Source organism: Caloenas nicobarica, chromosome 16 (genome assembly GCF_036013445.1).
Source record: "Caloenas nicobarica isolate bCalNic1 chromosome 16, bCalNic1.hap1, whole genome shotgun sequence".
NCBI classification, from domain to species: domain Eukaryota; kingdom Metazoa; phylum Chordata; class Aves; order Columbiformes; family Columbidae; genus Caloenas; species Caloenas nicobarica.
In genome coordinates, this window is record NC_088260.1 from 6,103,862 (window position 1) to 6,131,517 (window position 27,656).

The 27,656-nt window shown below is 59.0% G+C and overlaps 1 protein-coding gene across 1 annotated transcript; it reads left to right on the top strand.

The window, feature by feature from the left end:
* Positions 1–595: 595 nt before the first annotated feature.
* FAM222A (family with sequence similarity 222 member A) lies at positions 596–27,555 on the top strand. The gene is made up of 3 exons (XM_065646613.1): positions 596–657; positions 16,552–16,682; positions 26,301–27,555. Exons 2-3 carry the CDS (start codon positions 16,601–16,603, stop codon positions 27,506–27,508), a joined length of 1,290 nt encoding a protein of 429 aa, XP_065502685.1. The 5' UTR covers positions 596–657; positions 16,552–16,600; the 3' UTR covers positions 27,509–27,555.
* The last annotated feature ends 101 nt before the right edge of the window (positions 27,556–27,656 follow it).

The following is a 27,656-nucleotide window of genomic DNA, read 5'->3' on the forward strand; positions in this document are numbered from 1 at the left end:
TCCCGCGTCGCGCGCCCCGCCGGAGCCGCCTGCCGGCCGCCGCTTCGAATTTCCCGCGAAACGGGCGCGCGTGCCGGGGGGGGGCGGCCCCGCCCCCTCCCCGCAAGGACGCGCGGCGGCGTCTCCCTGGTAACGGCGCCGGGGGCGGGGCCGAGCCGCGTGCGGCCGGCGGGCCCCGCGCGGGGCCGCTCAGTGTCGCCGCAGCCGCGCACCGGGCGGGAGCAGCCGAGGGGCCGCGCCCCGGCCCCGCCGCCGCCACCATGCAGCGCTGAGCCGCGGCCGCCCCTGCTCCCCCTCCCTGGCCGCCGCCGCGCCACGGGCCGGCGGGCACCGACCGCCGCCGCACAAAGGAACCGGAGGACCCGCGGTGTGATGCCCCCCGCGCCGCCTGAGCCCATCTGCGCGGGGGTTGTTTTATTTTAATTTTTTTTTTTCCGGATATTTTTATTCGCTCCCGCCCCCCCCGCCGCCTCCTCCGCCGCCCCGGGGGCAGAGCGCCGGGAGCCGCCGCACGCTGGCCGCGCACGGGGCGGGGCGGGCCGCCGGCGGGGCGCGGGGCCGGGCGGGCGCCGCCGCTGCTGCTGCGCGGCCCGGGGGGGGCGGCCCGGTGCGCCCCGCACCGCAGCGGCCGGAGCCGGCCCGGATCCAGCTCTGACGGTAACGGGGGGCCGGCGGCGGCGGGCACCGGGGAGGGTGGGGGATTACCGACGGTGGGGGGGCTGGGGGGGGCCGGGGGAGCTCCGGCTCCCGGGGCGCATCAGGAGGCGGCGCCGCCGCAGCGCGGTGCCCGGCGGTGCCCGGCTCGCCCTGGCCGCGCAGCCGCGGGGAAGGCACGGCGGGCGCGGAGCCGCTGCCGCCAGCTGGGAACCGGCTCGGCCGTCGCTACCGGAGAGGAACGGGAACAACTTTTCGTTGTTTTTGTTTTTTTTTTTTTTTTCTTATTTTTAATTTTTTTGTAATGCGTTTTTGGGTCGCCTGACTCGTAAGTGGAAATAAAATATCCACGGGTGCCTCCACGAGGAAAGCTGAGACACTTCTAGCGTGAGCCGTCCGTGAGCTGCTGCCGTTTCTACCGACTCTGGCTGCCCCTTTTCGCCTGGAAAAAAAGGGTTTTTCTCCTCTGCCCGGAGCCGGCCGGGGAAGGGAGGTGGCGGGGAAGCACCCGAGCCCGCAGGGACACCGGAGCGGGTGGTGGCAGCACCAGGACACCCGCAATGGACCCCGCGCTAGTGTGGATACCGCCGGTCACAAAGGAGAGGAGCGGAGAAGGAACCACCCTGCGACGTTTTATTGAAGAGCCCGTCGCCCCGGCTGCCTCCTGCGGGCTCGGTGGCTGTGCCGGAGCAGAGCTGCTTGCGGGCCACACGCATCTCCCCCAACGACATCCCTGTGGCATCTTCTGGACCATCGGCGCTGGGAATATGATTCACCGGGGACGAGGCGTCATAGTCCCGGAGAGCTCCCGGGCAGCACGGCTGGTTGGGCATCCGCCGGGGACCAGCGGGCTGTGCCGCCTCTCCACCTCGGCCCCCAACAGAAAATGAGGTGTTCCCAGTGCCCGTGGAGATGGCCCAGTCCCAGCATCCAAACCTGGCTCTGAGGAGCCATCCGTTCAGGGAGGTGCATGGCTGGAGAGACAGGGCCTGGATGCTGGGGCAGCTCGCTGCAGGGCTTCGCTGCACGGGCTGGAAAACCGTGTCACAGCTCCGGCCCTGCGGGTTTATTTGCGAGGAGAGGCAGCAGCAAAGTTTTGCAGCCGTGCTCGATGTTTTCCGAGGGATGTATTTGCTCGGAATCGGGCTGTGGTGGTTTGTCTGCCTTTGGTTGTTGGGGTGCAGGTATCTCTCTAGGGAGTTTTTTTATCTATGTGTATGTATATGTGCATCCTCCTGTACCTCCTGCTAGGGCTGCTCTTGTTCAGAGGCTGCAGGCAGCTCACCTGGCTGGGTGATGGTCTTTCATGGAGGGCAGAGCGTGGCCGTGGGGCTCTGTGGGTGCGGGGGCAAAGCCACGTGGCCTCTCTCTTGGTAAGGAGAGTCCTGTGTCTTGCTCAGGCTGATTTTGTGGAATTTAGCAGTTTTAAACCTTCCTGTGCCCCTGCTGTGGGATTTTACCATCTGACATGCTGGGCACATGCCCCTGCTTGCTGGTCCCGGTGCCCACGCAAGCCTGTGCCACTCCATCAGGACTCTGGCTGGCAAAACCTTGGCACATGGGCTCCGATGCTGGAGTGGTGAGCTGGGAAACATCCCTGGCAGAGGGTTCCTGTCGTCCCAGCCCCTCAGGAGGAATTTTTCTCATTAAGGATCCATAAAACTTTGAGGAGTGGATTTTCAGGTGCCGAGGGCCATGCCGGTGTGAGCCGGGTGCCATTGGGTCAGGCTGCCTTGAAGCTGTAGCAGGAGAGGGAGGCTCTCGCTGCGGTGCCTTCTTCTGACCTTGTGTGCGGAGCAGGGAAGAGAAAGCCCTTCCCTGGCTGTGGGAGCCTGGCTTGTTTTACTGGCTTTAGGAATGGTTTTACTGGCTTTAGGAATGGTTTTGCTGCTGGCTGAGTGGCTTGGTACCGCTGGGTTACGTTCTCTGTGCCGGAGCAGCGCTGTCTGCGAGATGGGCCCCATTTCATCCGACCGTGTCACTAAAAATTGGAATATCTCAGTGTGAATATTTATCGCCAGGCTGGGGCAGAGAAGCCCACGGAGGGAGGAGATGAGGTGGCTGCTGCCAGGCTGTGCCCCGGGGGATGGAGCCCCTCTGGGGAAGCCACATCACCTCAGTTTTAAGCCCCTCTATTTATCTGGTTTATTTGAACCTGAAACACGGGTCCATCCCTGAGCAAGCTGCAGAGGAGCCTGTTCCCTCCTGGTGCTGGTTTTAATTCCAGCTGGCTGCCTTGCTGGGGAAGGGCTCTGGCTCCCAGGGCCGAGGGTCCCCCCGGTCCCACGACCCCACGGCGGTGAGTCCACACCGGGGATGATGCTCCGTGGCCGTCACCGTCCCCGAGCTGCCTCCATGCTCCTGCCGTGCGTGCGGGATTAGTGCCGGCTCTTTGCATCCCTGCCAGGCGCCAGAGGGAATTTTTGCCCGAAGTGGGTTTCCTGCCTGGCCTGAACTTGTGCGGGGAAAATTCTGGGGTGAAGCTGGGCAGCCCCCGCTCCCGTCTGCAGCCTGACCCTGCAGCACAGGGAGCTATGGCTTCGGCAATAAATGTTTGGTGGGAGCCAGCCCCCGCCCCGTTCCCCCGCTTTCGGGGTGCCGGTCCCACCCCGAGCGTGGCAGGCGATGGGCTTGGTGGCGGGAGCCTTTTGGGGACGGGGCAGGATGTCCTTTCCCGACAGGATGAGCTCCTTTGCTGCCGGTGTCTGATCCTCGGCTGGGGGGTCCCTGCGCGGTGACCCCCGCGGGGATGCTACAGCTGGAGGGGGTGGGCTGGGGGCTGCACCTGCCGGGACCCCCCGCTCCCAGCCCCGCCGGCATCTGGGCCGCCCCATGTCTGTCTGCAGCGGGCGCATGCATGCAAAAAATAAGACATTTCTTCTTTCTCTTCTGCCTGCGCATTCCTCAAAAAGCTAATATTCATGAAAGGTAATTCAATCAAACCGCGATGCCTATCAGCTAATGCAGCAAAGCTGGCGCAGGGGTGAGAATGGGAGCCAGGAACACAAAAGCCCTGTTTTATTACCTCCTGCTTGCCTGAGAATTGCTTTTCTCCCTCGAGTGAGCCGGCTAAAGCTGGCTTTATTATGTTAACCTATTTGCGTGTCAAGAGCTATTGTGCCTCTCTTTATCTGTGTTTGTATTTGCTCGATGCAGGGAATAAAAGGACGAGGCGAAAATGGATGGCTGGTCAGTGCTTTGCACTCTGGGGGCACTGATTGGTTGCTAAGTGATTTGCATCCCCGGTAATCGCTTTTATCTCGGAAGGATGTCGTGTATAATTATAAGCCTACTGACATCTTTTGAAATCTGCCTAATGGGTGTTTTTAATTTACATGGGAAGCAGGGGCTATTTGTGTTGCTCTGATTACAGGTTGTACAAGTATATGGTTTAAAATATAGATATTTCCATAGACATGGGGGACTGTGAGTGATGAGGTGGTGATTTTTGGCGAGTCCCTGCTCTGCCGGGGACGGTTGGAAGAGCAGAAGTCATGGTGGGTTGAGTTTGGGGATTAATCTCATCGCCCACCCCGCAGCCCAGGGTGCTGCTGGACTGTATTCCTGGCCTGTGCATCAGCCGTTCCTACAGCTGTGCTGGGAAACAAAACAAGAGATGGGCTCCGGGCTGCTGCGAGCCAGACCCTGCTGTGCTGCTCGTGGCCAGGAGCTCCCCTCGGCAGCCCTGGGATGGGGCATGGAGGGGCAAATGCCCCTGAACCCCCGCTCCAGGCATCTGTGCCAGCGTGGGGCTGATGGTGCTGAGCATCCCTGCCGTGCCAGTGCGGGGGAGCCCGGGGTCTGTGGTTCTCCGCTTAGCCCATTCTGTGCCAGGTGCTTTGCTGGGCCAGGGGGTAAATATTAATATCTAACGGGTGCCCGGTGCTCTGGCTGAGCCCTGCCAAGCCGTGGTTCTCAGGAGCCGTATGATCCTGTGTCTTTATTAGAGCTGCAGCTGGTGGGTTCGCAGGGCCGTGGCAGAGCCGCCGTGTTCGCTTACGGCAAATGAAGCTCCTGATCGATCACCTGTGGTCCTGCCGCTGGCCCCGGGCACCTGCACCCAGTGGGCTCCGAACCAGGAGGCGCACCGGAGCCTGCTGAAGCGTTAATGGGGCTCAGGGTGTGCTTCTGCTGCTGGGGGCATTGGCAGTGCCGTGCGTGCATCTCTTGGGTGTGTGGTGGGATGTGGGTGCTCCGAAACTATCCCGGATGTGCTGGGGTGCAGAGGAGCTCTGGCGTGGAAAGCAGCCCGTCAGGAGCACAGTGCTGTGCTGGCTGCGCACTTGGCTTTCCTGCTTTCGGCTTCTGTGCTGGTAGATCGTCGTGGTGCCGTAGAGGCTGCCAGGGAGGGTGGAGGTCTGAGGTGGAGGTCACGGTGACATGGAGGGTGTCGGGGTCCCTCGCAGGGCTTTGCGTGCCAGGACTAGGACCTCTCAAACACGTGGAGGTCCTGATGTGAGATGTGTGCTGGTGATGGGTGAGGGTGCAGGACATGTCCCGGGCTGGTTACCCATGCGGGCAGCTCAGGCTGGCTCCCTTCCACCTCCTCCCGCTTTGGGAAAGACCACGCATGAACCGAGCACACCCCAGCGCACACCCCGGCTCCCTCCGGCCGTGCACAAGGGGACCCCATAGATTTGCAGGGCTGAGGTGTTTTTATGGCACATGGCACCGCACGGTGTGCCGTGCCGGTGGGAAAAGCAGGGCCCAGGATAAGTCCGTAGGGTGGGGGTGAGCCCAGACCCCGCACCCTGGGGTGCTGCACCCTCCTGCCTGGGCAGCCCCCCCCGCACTCATCCCAGCGGGTGCTGCTATTTATGGCTGACTGTAAACAAACTCCCAATGAAAGAAAGTTAATGACCTGAGACTGACGGGAGCCTGCTGGGAATTTTTATAGCCTCTGGGACTCCTTTTGCTAAAGAGAGAATACAGCAGTGTTTTAACCCGAAATGGCAAGCCGGTGCGGGAACCGGAGGACAGCCCCAGCGTGGGGAGGCATTTCCGAGGGGCTGCCCCTGGGTGAGGAGGGGGGTTTCAGTTTCTTGTCCCTGTCCCCGTCCCCCTGCATGGAGCCGGGGTACGCAGCCCCCTCCTCGCCCTGGCACGTCCCGGGGGCTGGGGCTCTCCAGGGCTTTCGCCATCTGCCTCTTGTAGGTCATCTCTGCCGTGCTCCGGGCTGCAGCGAGGGCTGGCTTAGCGGCACTGCTCACCACACACTAATAACGCCTTAATACCCTGCGGCAGGGAGATTGTGCTGCCAGAAATATTCGTATTGCTTGTGGAATTCAGCCTCGGTTGCACAACGAGGGTGCCGTGGGGAAGAGGGGATCGCTGCGGTGTGGGGTGCTCTGCTGCCCTGAGTGGTCGTCACGTTTAGTATTGCGTCCTGGCTATTTGCAGGGTATGAATATTGCTGTCGGTGCTCTTGAGGGACGGGGTGGCGAGCACGGCGCGGGGTGCTCTGCTTGCTCTGGTGTCGCCTGCTCCCTTCACACCACCTTGAACACGCAGCCTCCCTCTGCGCACGACGCTTGATTTACCGAGAAGAGCTGGCAGTTAAACCTGACAAATTGAAGGCGGTTTTAAGTGGCTCAGGTTAATTAATAGTCAGGGAAGTATCAATTTTTTAAGGGATGCTCTTGGCTTGTGCGGAGAACTCTAACTTGACTTTGCCTTTGGATAACCCTGTCTGCGTGGTTCCCCCCGGGCAGGGGGACAGAGCTGGGCTCGGTGACATTGCTCTTTGCTTTCTGACCCACAGCCTTGGATTTCTGCTTCAATTTCTCCCCGTGCGCAGGTGGTGCCGAGGGACACGCTGGGATGGGGAGGGATGTGGTGTCTTGCGTGGCAGCAGTGCCACAGCCCCGCCACTCAGCTCCGCGCCCTTTGGGGCTCCGGTTGTCCTCTCTCTTTTCACAATGACTGGCTGCTGCCGAGCTCCGTGCCGTGGCAGCAGCGCCGGGTCTTACAGCCGTGCCGCTCCGGTAACTGAGCACTTTGGCCATGGCCACCTGTAGTGGTGCAGGTGGGTGGCCACCGTGTCCGTGCTCCCATGGGGGACCCGCAGGTGAGCACCAGTGTTAGCGGGACCATCGAGCTCCATCCTGGGCTGGGACTGGGGGGAGCTGGTGTGGGTTAAGTGGTGCAGCATCCGCTCCTCTCAGATCGTGTGTGCATCACCCAGATGCTCACATCTGCCAAGGGGACGCTGGCCAGGGTTGAGATTCTAAAAACATCATAATGAAAGAAGCTTCCCTGTAAGAACGGAAGGTAGTAAAGCGGCGGTGACCAACCACAGAAAGCCTCTGAGTTGTGTATGATAAAAACACGATGGTGTGGGGACCCCAGCAGCGTCCGCGATGGTCTTGGTGCCCCGGTGACCTGGGGTGTGACAGTGATGGGCACTCCAGGCGCTCGCTTGGGGCCGTGTCCTGGCGCATCCCAAAGCCTTTTCCGGGCCACATGCTCCATCTTTCCTAGCGCAGACCGGGGTGTGGGTGGAAGTGGTGGTTTTTCAGCAGCCCGAACGCTTGGGAATATGAGAGATTAAGGTTAGCGACCATTTTTTAAACTCAATAAAGGGGAAGACAAGCCGGAGTCTGCAGTCCAGAGATATAATTAGTTCGCAGCAGTGGTGCTTTCTTGATTTAGCTTCAGAGAGCAGAACAAGACAAGGATGTTATACCCAATTAGCAATAACATACAGTCTGAGCCTCGCTAGGTGAGATAACAAGCCATTTTTATAGCTCTTCTTTACGGACTTTTTTTTGGAAAGTGGGGGGAAGGAGGAAAGGGACCGAGTCTTTATTTCTTTTCATCTGGGAGCAATTATTACGGAGCTCAGAAAGCCCAAAGCTGAGTGATATGTTGGCCAACACAAAAAAAGAAAAAAAGCTGAAACAGCCTGGAGCTGGGCTGAGGCCGTTTGTCTGTCTGTCCTGGCGGGCTGCGCGGTGACCCCGGCAAGGCAAGGACATGGGCAAGGGCCACCCACACACCGTGGCTGTGTCCTGTCTGCTGCTGCGAGGGTTGGTGGCACGTGGACTGGCAGCGCTGCTCCCTGCCCGGCTGTGCCCTGTCACCCCACGGGCACCCCAGTCCCCAGCAACGTGACCCTGAGGCGTGTCACCCTGCGGGCACCCTGGTTCACAGCAATGTGACCCCAGCCGTGCCCCCTGCATAGCACTGGTCAGATGCCAGCTGCCTGCCACCTGCCAGGGCCGTGTTCTCGCTTTCTATTGCAGATCGATGGCCATTGATTTTTTTTTTTTTTTTTTTCCTGCCGTGTAAACCTGGATGGGTTTGGGCTGCGCAGCGTTTTCATGCACGTCTGGCTCTGCGATCGCAGCATCTCACTCCCCCCCGCCCCAAGCCTCTGTGCAAACTCAAGGACACCCAAGAAGCCCTGTAAAAAGTGTAGGAAACTCAGGTTTCATTAATCAGCTTTTAATAAGGGGCTTTGCAGGTATGTGGGTTATGTGCAGCTGCGCTCCCCGGGGTGGCACCCCGTGAGGACGTGGCTGTATTTGGGGCACCCATGGGTGCAGGGTGACCCAGTGCCTCCCTCTGGGCATGGCCAGTGTGGGGCATCCTTGGGGACATCCCAGCCCCAGAGGGGTCTCAGGGTGGGAGACATTTTCCCTCCTGGTTGTTGTCCCTTGTGTGTCCTCCTCCAGCCACCCCTCTCCCATGGGGAGCCAGGGGACAGGATGGCTCCTGGGAGGGCAGGTGGCTGCTGTCCCCTCCCTTGGCCTTCCTGCCGCCTTGGCAAAGAGTTAATGGGCAGTGTCCCCTGCCAGGGGACCCCTCTTGTCTATCCGTGGCCCCCCAGCCCACTCTTGCACAGCGCTGATTTGGACAGGGATGGGGACAGCCCAGCTCTCGTCCCTGCTGCGCGCCGGGAGAAGCCGCAGAGCCACTCTCCGGACTATTAACGCCCCACAATGATCATCAGCTCTCGTCATAATCATTAAGACTATTAGAGAGAAATGTTGGCTTGCAGCTAATGTCAGACTTTCCATTCTGCTTTGCAAACGCGCGCAATTAATGCCAATCAGCCGGGGGAGGCAGCCAGCTCGCAATCACGGCTGCTCCGGCGCGGCTGTCAGCTCTTGCCATCCCCGATCGTACATTTTCATACAATTGCTATAAACATCCCAGGGAAACTCCGCGTTCTTCAGCGGGCGCGGGTATTGTTCTCTGTTCCTTTTAATTACTCGGCATTCAGCAGCTCATCCGGCCTCAGATCGGTGAGGGGAAGTAAGGCTTTGTAAAACAAATGTATAAATCTTGAGATGCCTTATTTTCCCATTTGGTGGCTGCGTTAGGTTATCTACGGCCAAATAAGAAAAGCCTGTTTAATTTTTCTTTGGCTTTTCTTTTTCCCCGTCTTCTCTGTGTTGCTTTCTCCCCATGAGGACACGGGCTGGTCCCTCTCACCCAGGGAACCCCAAAAGCAGGGTGAGCTCAGGAGAAGGGAAAGAGCTGGAATTGCTTGACCGGATGGTGGTATAATCCTTGTTACAAAAGTACACATCAATTATAAGAATTCCTACAGTAATCTTAGAAATCTATCTTTTCTGCTGAACCAGCTCATTAGAGAGCACCATTCATTTCCATCTCGCCGGGTGAGAAGGGTTTAAATCTCCAGAGCTTTGTATTACAAAATAGACTTAGGGTGATGGACTCTCGTTAAATATTAAAAGAAAGAAGTTGATTTTTTTTTTCCCCCCCCTCTTTTTCCCCCAGACTGGCGGCACAGACAAAGCGTAACGTAGGGAGGAGAGAGTGGGGGGGTCCCTGCTGTGAATAGCTTCCCCATCTGTCGGCGGGTGATGCGGGGCCGTGCTCAATGGGCGCCTTTGAGGACCCCGCGCCTCCCCTCGCCCGGGGACCCCGCCAGTGCTGGGGGAGGAGGGACGGAGGTTTCCCCGGGCCGCCCTGGCAAGTCCCTGAGCCTGCGCCAGCCACGGCCGCCGGCACAGGCAGAGCTTTTGTCCGCCCGCGGGGCGAGGGACGGGCACAGAGCCCCTTTGTGTGCAGCTGCTCCCTGAGGCGAGCCGGGGCAGCGGCGACGGAGCGGGGATGGGGATGGGGAGTGGGATGCAGGGATGGGGAGCTGGTACTTGGGGATGGGGAGCTGGTACTTAGGGATGGGGAGCAGCGGTGGGGATGGGGAGCTGGTACTTGGGCATGGGGAGTGGGATGCAAGGATGGGGAGCAGCGGTGGGGATGGGGAGCGGGATGCAGGGATGGGGAGCAGCGGTGGGGATGGGGAGCTGGTACTTAGGGATGGGGAGCAGCGGTGGGGATGGGGAGCTGGTACTTGGGGTTGGGGAGCGGGATGCAAGGATGGGGAGCAGCGGTGGGGATGGGGAGCGGGATGCAGGGATGGGGAGCAGCGGTGGGGATGGGGAGCGGGATGCAGGGATGGGGAGCAGCGGTGGGGATGGGGAGCGGGATGCAGGGATGGGGAGCAGCGGTGGGGATTAGGAAGTGGGCTGGGGAGGGGGTACCCAGGGCCTGGGAGCGGGACCCAGGGATGAAGAGCAGCGGCCGGCCGGGCTCGAGGGCAATGCGGGGCGATGTGTGCGCTGCCGCAGAGGCTCTGTGCAAACACGTTAATTTGTTTTCTTTCTTGCCTCGCCTTTCAGGGTAATTGGTTGCATTTGAAGCCTTTGTGAAAGCCTTTGATTATAGTAATTTCAGCAGCGCGATCTACCCTGGATTCCTTCGTCAGATTCTTTCACAGCTCAGGCGCTCGGGGCTGTAATTACCGAGCGGCGCGCGCCCGGCCGCTGTGCGCGGTGCAGCCGGGTGGTGCTGGCCGGCCTGGCCACCGCGGGAGCCGCAGGTCCCCGGTCACCGCGGGGGCAGGTGAGCCCCTGGGACGGAGCAGGGGGAGCCATGCAGGGTGCTGGGAGCTTCGGTCTCTGGTGTCCGGCGTGTTGGGTCTCAGCTGGGACGTGGGTGCTGCAGGGGGTGGACACCCACACCGGGCTGGGCTCCAGGGTGCTTTTAATTGTTGCTTTTTTTCCGGTTTGATCCTGCGTCTCTGCTGGGCTGGGATTTTGGTCCTGTGATGATCCCAAGCATCCGACTCTCGCTGCTGAGGATGGTGGGCAGCTCAGTGGACTCACCCCCCGGCCCCTCTCCGTGTGCGGGATGGACACACAGCGTGACCGTGTTGGATGAGTGAGGCTTTGTGCCAAGGGGCTGGCGAGGCCCCCCTGCGGCAGCGTCCCCCCCGCTCCCCGCCACCAAATGAGCGGGGACACATCTGTACGGGCAGATCCTGCCGGGACCCTGGTGCCCGCAGCCAGGATCGGGCTCTGCCAAAAACCCCACATGCACCCGAGCAGGACCTTTGCTAACGGGGCTGTTCCCCGCCTCGCTCCTGCCATTCCCTTCCCGGTCCCACGTAATGACCTTCTCGGCAGCGCCGTGCCAGTGTCTGCCGCTTCCAATTACTCAGCGCCACGGCCTCTCCTCGCCTTGCAGCGGCACCGGGGCTTCGTCCTCCCCGGCAGCGTGGCGGGGGCACCTCACACCGGGGTCCCCCACCCTCCCGGCTCGGGGACCCTCGGGGACCTGTCGGTGCTGCCCTGGGTCCCGGCTGCCCTGCCCCAGGCGCTGGAGACACTTGGGTTTCCAGAATCATTATTAACCTGTTCGAGAGCTGTTCTCGCAGCTAAAATAGATCTTTAATCTCTGCCCAAAATAGCTCGTTTGATGAGAGGCCTCCTTAAAGCTGACACATAAATTTAACCAGGCTGCCCAAGCCCTGCGCGAGGTTGTCTGCAAACGCTCAACAGCACTTGAATTGTTGGGTTTTTTTAATTCCATCGTTACGGACAGATCTGATAGCTTATTTCTTCCATTGGGTTTTTCATAGTGGTCAGGAGGCAATTTGCTTGCGTGCTCTCCTCCGGGACATGGTGTCCATGTCCCTTGTCCCTGCCTCCCTGGCCCCGTTCGTGAGAAAAAGGATATTTTGTTGTGTTTTTTTCGGTATTTTTTTTGGTATTGATGTTCTTAACAGCCCAGGGTTTCTCCTTGGAGCCACCCCGGGAGCAGAAACCTCAGCACTGGGTGGGATGGGAGCGCTGAGGGTGCAGCTCTGCTCGGCGCCAGCGGGTGCTGGGCTCACCCAGGGCACCTTCCCCGTGTCCCTGCAGGGCAGGAGCCGCCCAGCGGGTGCAGGTCGCTCCCCCAGCCCCCCACTCCCCCTGTGACATCCTGAGCAGCAAAATAATCACTTCCAGCATCATTATCCGTTGCAAACCCCAGCTTCCAATTTTAATCAGAGGAGCTGGTGTTGCTTTAAGATCTTCGGGTTTTAAAGATCACAAGAGGGGTTAGAGAAAATTACCCTTGACTCTTACATGCTAATGTAATCTCTAACCAGATCTGCAGCACTGCAGCTAAAATTGCTTTTTAGATTAACATTTAATTATTAACAGGGCCCCCTGAAAGGCCCGGGGCTGGAGCGCACGGAGGGGAGCGGATTGGGCGGGCGGGCTGGCGCGGCGGCCGGGCGCGGGGAAGGTCGCGGCGTGGCTGGCGGCACCGTGCCGGGCTTTATTGCCGCCCTTGGCGCGGCGGCGGCAAACTTTCTGCTTTATTTTATCTGCTGCTCCCGGTGATTTACGGCGGGGTGACCTTTCCTGCGCTCGCCTGTTGCAGGACCGAGCTGCAGCGTCGCTCGTCGAGAGCCGTGTCCCCTTCACCGCCTCAGCCCAGGGACCGTAAATCTGCCGCTGGGTGGGAGATGGGCACGAGCTGGCACGGCCAGCAGTGCCGCGGTGCCAGGCGGCAGTGCCAGCCAAAACCCTGCTCACCCCCTCTGTGCGCAGAGGGGAAGCCTTCCTACTCCGGCACCTCCTCACCCTCGCAGGAGGGATGTGTCTGATAGGAAACCAGAGTCCCTGAGGATTGGGGAGGGTGGCACTGATGTCCACAGGGCCACAGGGAAGGGACAATGGGGTCTCCTCCATCACAGTGCAGAGGGACGAGGGATGGGGCTTTGCTGCCAGCCTTGGCCTCGCTCCCATGCTGTCTGTCTGTCTGTCTGGTAGTGCCAGAAGCCTCGTGCGCCTTTCCTGGCTGGGGTGACCCAGTCACCTCCTGTACGTGTGCCAAACCCAGCCCTGTCTTAATAGCCGGGGAGAGACGCAGTGGTGTGACTCAAACAGCTTCTCAGCCTCCCTGCTCCTGCCCCCCTGTCCCAGCCTTGAAAACTCCCTTTTTATGGCTTTACATCCCAGGTCACCCTGATTACTCCTGGGGAGGGATGCTCACACGTTGCACCGGAGCCTGGCTGGTGACCAAGACCTTGGCCCCTGCTGTCCCCAATCTGCCCCCCCTGCCCAGACAGTGGCACAGACCCATTTCGGGCTGAGACTTTAAAAAGTTCCCTTTTTTTTTTTTTTTTTTACTCCCACCTCCCATCACATTTTCTTTTATCTAAATCCTTGCCTGCAAAAGCCTCTATCGACAGCTGCGCTGGCCTTATCTCGCCGGAGGGACCTTCATGGGTCTCTCAGAGGAGATAAGCCCGACTTATCAGCCGCTGATGTCAGCGGAGGTGCCAAACCCTCCTGTCACGGGGACTTTAGACATAGAGGGTGTGGTAGATTTTTTTTGTTTTTTATTGAAGTCACAAAGACCTTGGGCTTATAAATAGTGCGATGTAGAGACAGAGCTTTGAAATCAGCTGTCCTGGAGGTGGGGACGGGAAGGAACCCTCCAAGAGAGGCTGGGGAGGGATGGAGGAGACAATGCTGGGGCTGATGCTCCTGGGGGACCCTGCTCTGGATGTCCCCGAGGGACCCCACTCCTGGCATCCCCGGGAGCGGGACCGGCTGTGGCACTGGCCGGGTGGCGGCAGGGCCATCGACAGAGCCCATACAGACTCAGGGCAGTTTGGCAAAACTGCTGAGTGTTGCTTTTCCTGCCACACGAAAGAGCCAGAGCAGCTTGAACTAAATCGGATCCTGCTGATTGGAATTAGTTCAAATGCAGATAGAGCTAACTAAGCCGGCGCTAAGCGTTCGGCCAGCGCAGCGCCCAATTCCCATCAGCTGATTCAGGGGCTTTGCCGAGCAGCATTAAGGAAATGCCACCGCGGCACAGATGCCCATTGTGCCGGGTGCCCGCCCGCTTGCCTGTGGGTGCACTAGGGGGCCAGGGGGTGCTGGGACAGAGGGACGGTGTCACAGTGTCGTGGCATGTGCGGCGCCGGGGCCCTCATGATGACGAAGCGTGCCCATGAAGGTGGAGTGACATGCAGCGTAATGCAGAAAAATCATCTCCACTGCGTGACGCTGGGTGATGGGGACAGAACTGGGGTCTGGATAAATCAGCAGCTTTATTCGGTTTGGTGTGTGGCTCCCGCGTCTCTCCCGGCTGACGCCGGTGATGCTGTGCCGTGCGTGGCCAAGGTCGGGGCAGCTCTGGGGGTGCTGGGCTCTGCGTGGGCACCTGGCGGGTCCCGGGGCGCAGCGATGGGGAGAACACCCGTGCCACCATGGGGGTGTCCCAGGGCCAGCTCCTGTCACCAGCCACCAGCATCGCCCCTTCCCTGGGGGCTCAGCCCTGCACCAGCGCTGCATCCTCACCCTCCCTCCTGCCGGCACCCATGTTTGGTGCCACAGCAGCGGCCGCATCCTGCCCCACGGGGGCTGAGGGGCCTCTCTGCTCACCCTGTGCCCCTCAGTCCCATGGGTGCTTTGTCCTCGCTCTCAGCCCCCTTGTCCCCAGGGACCAGCAGGGACCTGACGTGCATCCGGCAGCATCACAAGCCGCCCACGAACCCGGGGACAGGGACATGGGGCAGCGTCCCAGCGAGGAGCCGACCTCGCTGCAGGGGAGGAGGTGACGTCTGCCCGCTAATCGGCCAGATGGTGACAGCCGGTGGGACATCGGCCCCGAGGTCACTGCGTAGGTGAGGCTCAGGTACCCGGTGCAGCCATCCCCCGTATGGCCCTGGGTGCCCTGACCTGGGTGCCCCCCGCACAGGGATGGGGTCGGTGTGACAGCTCCCCGGCGTGGATTCCACTGCCGGGGGTGCCGAGATGCGCCGGGAGCAGGGCCGTGTAATGCACCCCGAGTCCCGGCGGGGAGAGGTGGGCTCCCTGGCAGTCAAATGCGCTCAGCCTCTGAATAAGAAGCACTTCATTCTCTTTTCAAACTGTATAATTTCTGCCTGATTGTAATGGCATATTTTAAAATTACCAGAAATCGAAGCCAGAAAATGGATACGGCTGCTTTTACTGCGAGCTGCGTTAACAAAGGATATGTAATGCATGAAATAAAAACACCTCCCTGCCCCCCTCCTTTTTTTTAAGACAGTAATAGGAGAAAATTGGTTTTGAAACTGAATAAAAGTCCCTTTCAGAGGAAATCATTTCTTTCAGGGTACCTTTGCTGAAAGTAAAATAGTGAATAATGAAAGGTGGTTACATGATTGTCTTTCATTTAGAGAGCGCGAGGACAGATGGAATCTGGGAGAAATGCACGATTGGAATAATTGCATGGTAACAAGGCGCTTGTTGTGAAATTAGTATCTTAAGAAAGTAGTGAAAAAGGCTTTTACTCATGAATACTTCATTATTAGGAGAAAACAGCACAATTTGGGTTCTCCAGACACCTGCTTGGTATGAGATGAGTTCCTCCTCTCTCCTGCTCCTCACACCTTGCGCTAACGAGTCTCTCCCTTGCAGAGTCATGGGAGATGGGGTGAGACTCCCAGCCCCCTTGGCACGGACCCCCCGAGCGGGTCCCAGCGCCACCGTCCAGCCTGGGGACAAACCCAGAGCCTGGGACCCCCCTGCCCGGTGGTGGGGACGCAGGACGGGAGCGAGCAGCAAGCGCGTGGGTACCATCATCTGGGCACCGCAGTGGCTGCGAAGGCGTCTCCAAGGGTGACGTTTCACCCGGCGGAGCAAGGAGGGTCCCGGGCACGGCTCGGCAAGCGTCTGTCTGGGCTTTGCTGCCTGACGGGTGACGGTCACAGGCTGTGCCAGCGTGTGCCTGAGGCCACTGCACAGGGCCACCGCTCGCCAGCGCCGGGGCGTGCAGTAAACGTCTCGTCTGCTGGATGGCTGCAGGAGGAGATGGTTGCACTGTGACGAAGTGATGTACCTGGCTGTGCCACCTGGACACAACCCCCAGCCGTGACACCAGCCATGACACCCGGCCGTGACATCTACCCGTGACACTCAAGGTTCAGCCGGGAGACTGATGCCTCAGAAGCCGCGACGCCGGGGGCTGGGCAGCGGTGCTGGCATTTCTGCTGCTCCTGCCCGCGTCCCCCTGCCCTCTCCGAGCGGAATCTCGCTCCCACGCCAACCGGAGCCGTGGGAGGGTGTCAGCAGCAACCGGCTATAATTCACGCCCTCGGCGGCAGCTCCTGAAGGATGTACAATTAGCGGAGCGGCGGCGGCGATGACTTTGGCCTGACCCCTCCAGCTTTTGTTGAGCAGATTTTGATGCCAGCTGGGAGCTGGCGACAGATCCCAGGACCCCCAGTGGGATTTTAACACCGTCTTTGGAGCCGGTGGGGTTGCTGTGTGCCGGGCGGCGCCGGCTGGCACACCGGGAGCGCGGTGCCGGAGGGATGCCCCATTGCCGGCGGGAAGGGCCGAAAGCTTTGCAGGAAGCGCAAATCACCCACCGAGACCTTCGTATTTATTTTAAATGCATTCGTATTTACTTAAGGCTTTCGGAGTTATTTATTTATCTCCAAAGGAGCAAAGGGCTCTGAGCAGCGCGTGCCCGCGGTCGGCGCCGGGAGCTCGGCGCTTCCATCCGGCTCCGCTGCCTGGCGAGCGGGTGGGTGGGCAGGGGGGTGACAGGTGGGTCCCCTGGCCTGACCCGTGTCTCTTCTCTCGGCAGGACGCGGGGCGCTGGCAGGGGCGGCTCTGCCCCCCGGGACACCCCGACCATGCTGGCCTGTCTGCAGAGGACCCAGAACCCCCCGGCCCAGCACCTCCCCTGCCCCAACAAGGCGCTGGAGCCGCGCAAGTGTAAGTGCCCTGGGCTGGGGGGGGACACGTGCCTGCTTTGATGTTGCTTCTCTTATTGAAAAAGACATTTATTTAACCGATAATTAAAAAGAGCAGGAGAAGCGGGGGGGTGGGGGAGAGGAAGGAGGCAAGATAAGCAAATTAAATTGGGTTGCTCTGGTTGATAAGTCGAACTTCAGAAAATGTTGCAGAGCTCTCTGGGAAGCGCGGCAGAGGATGGGGCCGTCGCCTGCTCCGCGGCCCCCCAAACCTCCCCAGCCCTTCCCCCCCTAATTACTTTCCCGGTTTTGCTGCAGCTCGCCTTCCCCAGGAGCTGGCCTTTCAGATAAGCTGTAAACTAGTTACATTAAAATGGGATCCAAAAGGTCACTCCAGCAAAGCACCTGTCTCTCCCAGCCTTTGTCTCTCAATCCAAACCATGATTAAATGTATATTTAATGAGCCTGCTTTAGGCAGGCGTGTTTGACCTCCCCGGCTGGGAAAGACGCATTAAGATTCTCAAGTGATGAATGTGTGTTTTAAAGAGGGGAGTGGATATTTTTCTGCTGGTCTCAGTTGGATTTTTAAACATTGCCGGCTGAAGACAAATCAGCTGCTAAAGCTCTGCTTGTTAGGCGGTGACAGCCCCCGGGCATTTGTTTAATGATCTGTATTTTCCCGCAGACGTTTTTTTTCCCTCTACCTGAGTACCCCAGTGCAGCCGAGGGAGCTGGGCGTAGGGTTTGGGTGATGCTCGGCCATGCCAGGGACCCCCCGGCATCGCTCCGGGGGGGCTTGGGTCACACCGGCAGCCAGGGGGTTACTTTTGGGTGAAGCTCCCCAAGCTCCAGCGCAGCATCGCTGCAGGGAGCACATCGCCCAGGCCAGAGGGAGGGTGATGGGCACCTGAATGTCCCAGCATCACAGGTGGGGAAGCACTTGTGTGCATCAGCCATAGCGGGGGTGGGCAGGATCGGTGCCCCCCGAGCTGTTTGTCCCCCATCAAGGTGCCAGCTTGTGGGGGTCTCAATGACCCTGCGAAGCAGGGGCGTGCATGCATGGACCCCCACACACTTGCGCTGCATCGCAGCTTGCGGTGCCGCTCACGTCTCCTTATTAGTGTCTGGGAGGAAAACGGATGTTGCTCTTGTAAAATTATTCCTGATCCGTCACGCCTGAGCAGCGCGCAGCGGCGTGGGGCTGGCGCGAGGGTCCGGCTCCCCGCGCCCTCGTTGCCGCGGGCTAATTAGCTCAGCTGTGCCCGCACGGTGCGAGACCCGCAGGCAGGGTTTTCCAGAGATGTTGTGGCTCAGGGCCAGGGACCAGCTCAGCCCAGGGGGATGCTGAGGAGTAGCACCCCAGGGGTGGGATCCCGAGCACCCTCCTGCTGGGGGGCTTAGTGCTCCCCAGTGCAACCCACCCCACCAGAGACACTCCCAGAGAAGATACTGAAATAAGGAGGTTTGGGGACCCCGTGCGCAGTGTCACCCATCAGTGGGGAGAGCTACTCACGGGTGCAGCCACCCATGTCCTGGGAGGGTCCCTGGGGTGCTGGGGGGTCCCTGAGCTGCACCGGTGGGATGCAGAGCTCTGACCCCTGGCTGGACCCCAGTAGGTACAGGGGACCAGGGCACTGGGGTTTTTGGCTGATGGTGCCCAGCTCTCTGAGGCCTGTCCCTCACCAGGGTGCACCCCCCGGGGCAGGCGATGTGCGATGGTGGTCGTGCTCCCCAGCTGGACCCCCGTGCGCCACGCTCGCCACCAACTACCGCCAGCCAGGTCACCTTAATCAGAGTTTAGCTGCCCGTATGTTTCCGCTCATTATGGGCAAATCCGGCGCGTCTCGCTCCTCTCTGCCTCCTGCTAGTGCAAATTAAATTGCAGGTGACATCCAGGGCCACGCATCTGGTTTGGAAAATGATTTTCCCTTCTTTATTTATGGCACCTGCGGTAAACGCGGCGTGGAGGGGCCGGGGAGCCAGTGCAGGGCCGAGCCTCCTGCTGCCGCCCAAATGCCTGCATAGGTAATCGACAGAGATAGCGTTCTCTTAAAACGAGGCACAATTTAGAAGTGCCTCTGATTACTTAATTTGCTCCTGAGTATCTCAGTAATTATCTTTATGGGTCTTATTTCTGTCCTCTGGCATTGTTTCTGTCGATATTAAATGAGTCTGGCTCTCGGCACATTGGCCGTCTGGCCCAGCACCACTGTGAAATCCTATTATCCTGCCCGCACCGCTGATTAATTTTTGTATTAATTTCACGTAGAAGGTGAGCTGACTAATTTTCCTGCCCGTGCTGGGAGCTGATGGCCCTGGTGCCTTCACCCCCCGGTTCTGCCCCTTGGCTAATCACCGTCCCCCTGTGTCAGTGCCCCACGCGCCAGCGTGGCCGCGTCCCGGTGGGCTCAATGCATCCCACCAAATCCATCCCACTAAATGCTGTGGGTGACTTTGCCGCAGTGCTCACCGTTACCAGCTCGTGGCAGGGGCCGGTTTCCCTCGCTGGTAATCCCAGGGCTATGTCGTGGGCACCGTACTGTCCTGGCAGCGTTGCATCCTCGAGGATGCAGGAGCAGCAGGAGGGTGCCAGAGCCCTGCCTGCCCTGCCCGCCGCCAGCCGAGGAGCCAGAGCCTGCGGAGAGGCAGCATCCTCAGGAAAATATCACGTCCAATTAACTCCAGCAGCCTGGTCCCTTTTGATTTTATTCTGTGCGCATTACAGGAATCCTGAGCTTTATTTAAATTATAAATCAAATAATACCACTCTCGGCTTGGCCAAACTCTTTGCTGCTCTTGCTCTCTGCAGTAATGTAGCGGTGGCTTATATTTAATTAAATGTTACTTTCTATGTGCCCTTTTTCAGCCTGTGTGGCTCTTCTGACAGCCTGGGGCTGGGTGTGCGGCTGAGGGGGGTGCAGGATTTGTGCCCCTTGCTAAGGGGGTGAGATTCAGATGGAGCTGGGAGTTTTGGGGAGCTTCCCGAGCTCCCTCCGTGCTAACATCACATTTTGCCGTGTGAGCATCTGCCATCACCTCTCACCCTGGCGGGGCTGGATCAGGAACCCAGCAATGGGGACCTCATGCCAGGGGTCCCAGGGGTCCTCGGACCCCTCTTAGGGGGTGACGTGAGTCCCCCCGGGCTCTGGCTGGGTGATTAGAATGCGAATGAGAGGTGATGGCTGGGGCTCAGAGAGCAGCAAAGCGCCGGGGACCCGGCTCCAGGGTCACCCACACCTCTCCCTGCTCACCCGTGGGGACTCTCTTCAGTGATAAAACTCTTTAATTGCATATGGGATAAGGGCCTGTTTAATGGCTTCTCGTTACCCAATTCGACTTATTCCAAGGGCATTTTCATTAAAGTAGCTGCAGCAGGGCTCTGCTTTTGTACACACCCATAAAATATCATTTTAATTTCATGAGGGGTTACACATGAGTGAAATAAGATTAATTCTTTCATTTTCAGTTTCTGGAAGGGATCGGTTAATGATGGTTCTGTGTATTTATGTACATGCCATAAAAAGGAGTTCAATTAACTGCCGTGCCCAAAATGTGCTGTTGACTTGCACTTTCCCTGCCAGGAAACGCTGCAGAAACACTTTTCGATCGGTCGCGTGTACAGTGGGAGATGGATAGGTGGGGCTGCTTGGTGCTGGAGCAGCCACTCCAGGTGGGACCATCTCCCACCCAGTCAGAGCCCCCGTTTTTGGGTGAGTTTCCCTGGTAGTCCCTCGGCACATGGTAGGGTTTTGGTTTGTGTTCAGATTTCCCAGGACCACAGCAGTTCCCAGGCACCGGGGAGGGTCAAGTGGGGCTGTGGACCCAGGGATGAGCCACCCACTCCATGCCAGGGGTGCCCACTCTGCTCCCATGTCTTAAAATTAATTAAATACTAATTTAATGTCGACAGAGCAGAGGGACTGCCAGCTGTGCTGGGGTCCCCTTGGTGGCTGCACGGTGGGATGGCAGCAGGGGGGCATCGGGGTGGCAACAGGGCTGTGTTGGGTGTCAGAAGGCTGGCATTGGGACAATATTGGGGTGGCATCAAGGTAGCAGCTGATTGGCATTGCGGTAGATACCAGGATGGCATTGGGACAGCATTGGGGTGGCACTGGGGTGATATCAGGATGGCATTGGGATGGCACAGGGGTTGTGTTGGGTGGCATATGGGCGGCATCAGGGCAGCACAGGGATATCATCAGGATGGCATTGGGACAGCACAGGGGTGGCACTGGGATGACGTTGGGGTAGTATCAGGATAGCAGTGGGGTGACGCCGGGGCATCCTTATGACCGCGATGCCACCGTCCCCATGTCCCTCCTGCCCGGTGCCGGTTGCCCTTTCCACACTGGTGGCTGCAGTGGCCACGGTGGCACGGTGCGCAGCAGTGCGCGGCAGCTCTAATACCTCGTGGTGGAGACAAATGGGAAGTGACACGTGTGTGTGTAGATGGGTATTTGTGGTGACGCTTTGACTGCAGATAATAGAGTGCTCGCCCTGGGGTGATCCAATCCAGCAGCCGCCTCGGCAGAGCCGCGCGCCGGCGAGGGGGAGAAGAAAGGGGAGGAAAAAAGGCCCGTCTGAAATGACATGTCAGCCTAAAAAGGGAACGTGTTAACGGATGAATATCTGGGGACGGCGCAGCCCGGCGCTTCCCTTTGTGCTTTGTCATGAATTTTGTTGTCTTTGCAGATTACGGCTGCTGTGCCGCTGCCGCGCCGGGTTTGCCACCTACGTTTATTCCGATGGATTTCTCCCGCTATTATTTCTGTAGTCGGTTTTAATTTAAGCCCCTGAATCCAGGGAACGTCTGTCTCTCGGCTCCTTGTGCCGAGGATGTTTTTGTCCTGGGGGGGCCAGGGCGCGGGGGAGTGCTGCAATGGGGGGTTCCGCAGTGGGGACGCAGCGTTTCAGGGGGTGGCCGCGGTGCTGCCGAGGGTGCCAGCCATGGGTGGCTGCTGCCCCTGTGCTTGCGGTGGGGGCAGAGACCACGCCGGTGCATGGACCCGCTGCCACATCCACCGTGGCATGGTGGCCTCAGTGCCACCCATCCTGGGGACACCATCACCATAGAAACCACCGCACTTCCCAGGGTGGGAAAGCAATGTGACAGTAGCACAACCTGCGTGGCACCAGGCGAGCTGGGGGCTCAGTGCCGGTGTCCCCCCTGCCTGGCTGCACCCCAAAAGCGGCTCTGGGGAGGCAGGGGACCCGCGGCGGCTCCTGGGGCCGCTCTCACTGGGACTGGGGGCTGCGCACCCCTATGATAACCCATGGGACCCCCAGTGACCCCGCCCGGCTCCATCTGGGACCCCCTGAGATTTGCCCTTGACAGGGGGTTGCTGGTTCCAGCTTTGCTACCTGGAGCTTGGACCCAAATTTCAAGGACTTCATTGATTTGTTAAATGTACCAGGTTTTGTTTGTTTTCTTTCAAGTGTTTTCCAAATATTTCAGTTTCTTCCAAGTGTTTTCCAAATATTGAGGTTTCTTCCAAGTGTTTGGCAAATATTTAGGGTTTAGCTCTTCCAAAATCTGTTCTCAGTGTTGCAGGCAGAGAAAAAGGGGATTTTTGAGGCTTTTGGAAGCTTCAAAGACCTTGGGATCTCCTTGCTGCGAGCGAACAGGGAGCCTGGTCCCAAAGCCAGGGGACAAGCTCTCAGGTCTTGAGTTGAATTCCTTCGGAGGCTGCAGCACTATTATTTTTTAATATCAGCCATTGACACACTGATCGCTGAGCGACAGCTCAGGTCCCCAGCATCTTCTCCAGCCTCCTCCTGGTGCTTTGGTGCCGCAGGTAACCGGTTCGGTGCAACATGCTGCTGCCGTGTCCTTGCTCAGCTCGTTCTGCGGTGCTGCTGGTGCTGGTCCCCAGGGACGTTACTGCCGTGCACCCCGACATCCCGCTCGCTGTCCCCTTCCAGAGTGGGGCAAGCGCCCGGGGAGCGCAGCATCTCCTACAGCATCACGGCCTGAAAATTAAAGCCATAAATTGCTGGTGTGTGCACTCACCTTTCTCTGGGGAAGAGGGGGCTCAGCCAGGGACGCTGCCACCGGGGAAGTGGCACGGAGCAGCCTTCCCAGGGTCAACCATCCTTCCTGGTCCTGAGCATCCTTCCCAGTACTGAGCATCCATCCCACTGTTGAGCATCCTTCCCGTTACCAAGCATCCTTCCTGATGCTGAGCACCTTTCCCAGTGCTGAACATCCTTCCATGTGCTGAGCATCTTTCCTAGCACTGTTTTGATCCCACAATTGCTTTAACTGAGCAGACACTGGTTGCCAGAGCCCCGATGCTGCCGCTCCTGTGAGCTCCTCGGGTGCCGAATTGTTCTCCTGACTGACAGCTGAGCAACCCAGACAGGTCTATTATTTCTATGGGGCCCAGGCCCCGCGGGCCTGCAATTTAGGTCTGCGCTATTAACCCTGCCTTGTTCTCCACTTTGTAACCGCTTTAGTGCCTTTAAAAGTGTACAGTTAAAATCAGGGTTAATTAGGGGCCCGGCAGCTGGGCTTTGCCGGCGCCCATTGTGTCCCAGCGGAGCCGGGGCCAGGGCTGGGGGTAATTGGGGACTGTTGTGGGTTTGTGCCGGCCGACTGCTGCACAGCACAAACCCCGGATCATCAGCCTCCGGTTAGCCTCGCTCTCTCCTGCCACAAGGATGTCTTTGGTTACTATCCCTCCCCTCCTTGCTCCCCATCTTTCTGTCTTTCCCAGCCCTTGTGGGCTGTGGCTGCAGTTGGGCACGGCGCGGGGGTCCTTGGGGATGCCGGGGTTGTAGGAAGTGCTGGGGATGCTGGAGATGCCGGGGATGCTGGAGATGCCGGGAATGCTGGAGAAGGATTTCAGGGGCTTTCTCAGGGCACCCCCAGCCCACCCCTCACACAGCCGTCCCCGTCCCCATTGGACATTTTGCACAGACCTGGCTGCTCATGGCACGGCAGGGCTGGAGCTCCCCCACCCATAAACCAAGATTTATTCTGGATCGCGACACCAGTGGGGTCTGGGATTTACATCTGTGTCTCGAACTGGGTTTGGTGGCCAATTTGCTAAAGTAAAAAGTTGTTTAGCTGGAGGCGTAATCTTATAAGCCTGTGCTGCCATTATAATGGCTTCTCGTTTCTGCCTGGCTTTCCAATAATGCTTTGAGCAGAAGCTCGGAGTAATATAAAAAGCCATCGGATTATTACTGCGGGCGATGCATTTTCCATTTACAGTAATAAAATAGTGAAGAAACAAAACAATTTAAAATTCCAATAAAATTCAAAACAAATCTTTCGCTGCTGAGCAGATTCAATTATTTAGCTGTTATTGAGTGCAGGCTGGAAAAATAGAGCAGGTCAGGGAGGGAGGGGGAGCCCGGAGCTGGGGCTGTGCCGGCCGTGTCCCGCGGGAACACCGGCGAGGGAGGGAGCCGGGAGCTGGTGGAGCATCTTCTGGGAGAAGCGGCTGTCGATGGGTCCGCGGTGCGTCCCCCTGGCCCCGGCATGAACGGCTCCAGTGGTTCACCAGGGGAGGTTTAAATTGGATATTAGGAGTGATTTCTTCCCGGAAAGGGCTGTTGGGCATTGGAACAGGCTGCCCAGGGCAGTGGTGGAGTCACCATCCCTGGAGGGGTTGAACAGACGCAGAGATGAGGTTCAGGGACATGGGTTAGTGCCGGGGTCTGGGGAATGGTTGGACTCGAAGATCTTGAGGGGCTTTTCCAACCCAAACGATTCTGTGATTCAAGTTTCAGAGGAGGGGACAAACCCGGCGGTGAGTTGCTGGGTGTCAGGGCTGCCTGTGCCTGACGGGTGATGGCACTGGTTGGGACAGTTTGCCTCTCGCAGTAATTACAGCCCGTTAGAAAGCAGTAATTACTGTGGAGAGGGGAGCGGCGGAGCCGTGCAGCCGCCAGCGCACCGGGCGCCGCCGGGAAATCGGTCGCTCTGTAATTTTCCTGGCGGGGGTTCGGTGTGTCACCCTGATATGTGACAACACACCGAACTGGTGGCTTGTCACATCTGAGCCAGCTGGTGCAAAGGGGTGACAACGCGGGTCCCGGCTGTCCCCTGGCCTGGGCACACTCTGGCACCGGTACTCGGGGAGCTGCACGGGGCCATCCCAAAAGTGTCACCCACAGACCCTGTGCTCGGGGACAGGGCTTTGGTGACTCACGGTGGGGAGGCACAGTGCCTGCAGGTGATGCCACCTCCCTCCAGCAATGGCGCCTTTTTTTTTTTTTTTTTTTTAATGATTTTTACTTGGAAAGGAGCGTTTCTGTGGAATGGGCTCATTAGGGATTCTGCAGGTGTCACCAGCTAATTAGTGTCATGTTAATTGAGTATTCACAATGCTGCCACCTCCAAGGACAGCAGTGCCGGCATGAAGGGGAATGCAGATACGCGTGGCTCGCTGTGCCGCGGGGCAGGCGGGGGTCCCGCTCACACCCCCCTGCACCCACTGTTGTTCGGGGTGCCCAGCAGCACCCCTGTGCACACCCACGTGCACACCCGCGTGCACCCTTGCTGCTCGCTGCTGCTCCGCGGGTGCAGGTGCCACCCAGGTCGGGAGCTTTGCAGAGGCTGGGCAGTCGCTCCCCGGGACATCCCCAGTGGCACAGCCAGGGACACCGTGCGCCTGCACGTGTCCCACCGCAGGGAGCTGCTGACGCCGCGTCTCCTGGCAGCTACATCAAATCCTACACAAAGGCCCTGGTTTTAATTGGCTTAATACACTCGTTAATAACAATGTCTATTTAAGACACCTGTAAAAAGCATAATGGGAGGAATGGCTGGTGCTGGCTTTGCCGAGCTGCCTGTTAAATTGCTGCCGCACCACTTGATGGAGGGGATGGAGAGCACTCACGGCCACCTCTCCCTTGCAAAACCTGGCTCCAGTGTCCCCGGGGTGCTGCAGATGTCCCCTGGCAGGACCAGCAGGTTGGGACCAGCTCAGGAGCAGACGCCCCCCATGTGCCAGTGTGTATGTGCGTGCGTGTGTGTGTGTGTGGAGTTTTTAAACACCTAATTTATTCCATCTATTAGATAGATTTTGTAGATTTAATCATTTTCACAGTTGGTGGCTCATTGGATACTCAAGATAAACTCCAAATGAAAGTATAATGGGTACGACAAATGAGTTTTCACACCAGAATGGCAGAAACTTGCTCGGGAAAGAGTTTGAAAGGCACAAAAATATATACATATATAATTTTTTTTTCTGCAGTGGCTTTTGCTGACTCCAGTAGGTTACCACAGTTAATTTCACTCGTTTTGTTCATCTGTAAAATTGCATAAAAGTGACATTTTTGTGCTCATTATAGGAACTGCTGATTTATGGCTGGTAAATGCAATGCTTTTCCATTTTTGGTGAGGTTCTCGTAGCAGCGCAAAGCACCCATGAAATTGCTTGTATAATGTAGTTTAAATCCAATCTCGGAGAAAGATTCCCCCGTTGGGTAAAGTGACATTTCCATTCTCCACACCGAGTTTATTTTAGGCCACTTACAAGTGACTCCGTCAGCGGGAGGGGACAGCTTGGTGTCCTGACCTGGTTTCTGCCGGGAGCGGCTGGGAGCTGGGGAGGCTGGTGGGTGCCGGGGTGCTGGGTCCCCCCTGCTGGTGACACCAGATTCACCGTGTGCTTTGCTCCCGCAGGCGAGTCGGCGGCCCCCATGCATTCCCCGCGCTACCCCAGCCCCGCCGAGCTGGATGCCTACGCACAGAAGGTGGCCAACAGCCCACTGACCATCAAGATCTTCCCCACCAACATCAGGGTCCCCCAGCACAAGCACCTTAACCGGACGGTCAACGGCTACGACACCACGGGGCAGCGCTACAGCCCCTACCCCCTGCACGCCGGCGGCTACCAGGGGCTCCTGGCCATCGTCAAAGCCTCCGGCAAAAGCGTGGTGAAGAACTCGGAGGGGAAGCGGACTAAGCTCTCGCCTGCCCAGGTCGGCGTCGCTCCCTACCCCACCTCAAGCACTTTAGCTCAAGGGCCCTCCTGCGCCGGGCAGCTGAGCTACCACGGCGGCCAGAAGCAGCTGGAGGGTCCCGTGCCCCCCAATGTGACGGTGGCAGCCTCGGTGCTGCCGCTGGCAGGCAGGAGCCTGGCGCTGCCGCCCTCCAACCTGCCCTCCATCCAGAGCATCATCTACCAGATCAATCAGCAGTGCCAGGCGCAGGGTGCCCAGCCGGGCTGCCCGGCCGCTGTGGCCGCCAACCCCAGCCCGGCCAAGCACGGCGCGTTCACCGGCACCGCCGCCTATGCCGGCAGCGTCCTGCCAGAGTGCCGAAAGGGCGCCGAGCTGGCGCTGGGCTCCAACCCGGCCCTGGGAGCCAAGGCGGGCGTCTACCCCGAGGGCATGGACTACCTGGTGTGGCAGCAGAAGCAGCAGCAGCAGCAGCACCTGCGGATGTACAGTGGGGGCAGCGGTGGCGGGGGGGCCCTCAGCAAGTCCCCCGAGACGTGCGTGGGGGCCTCGCGCCCCTACGCCCTGGGCGGCGCGGCCGACAAGGTGAGCTCATCCCCTTTGAACTGCATGCACGGCAACTTTGCGGTGGGGCAGTACTTTGCCCCTCCTTGGAACAGCATCTTGGTGACCCCCAATAGCGACTGTTACAACCCGCCGGAGTTGGGGCCCCGGGATCTGGGGGTGCCCACGGGCGAGGGGCTGCCCAGCAAGACCCTCTGCAATGCCTCCATCCTCAGCAGCAGCCTCCAGTCCCTGGAGTATCTCATCAACGACATCCACCCGCCCTGCATCAAGGAGCAGATGCTGGGCAAGGGCTACGAGACGGTGTCGGTGCCGCGGCTTCTGGACCACCAGCATGCCCACATCCGCCTGCCTGTCTACAGATAAGGAACCCATGCGGCTTTTCCCAAAACCCAGGGCCAGGACTTTGGCACGAGCCGTGCTCCCCTCCGGCACCGCGCGGGTACCGGACCGTGGCAGCGAGGGCAGGGGGACGGGGAGGGGGACACGGGTTCGACGGCTGAAAGGGCTCCCG

Coding starts and splice junctions, on each gene's coding strand:
- FAM222A (XM_065646613.1), top strand. CDS start 16,601: ATGCTGGCCTGTCTGCAGAGGACCCAGAACCCCCCGGCCCAGCACCTC. Junction 16,683..26,300: donor GGCGCTGGAGCCGCGCAAGT/GTAAGTGCCCTG, acceptor TTGCTCCCGCAG/GCGAGTCGGCGGCCCCCATG.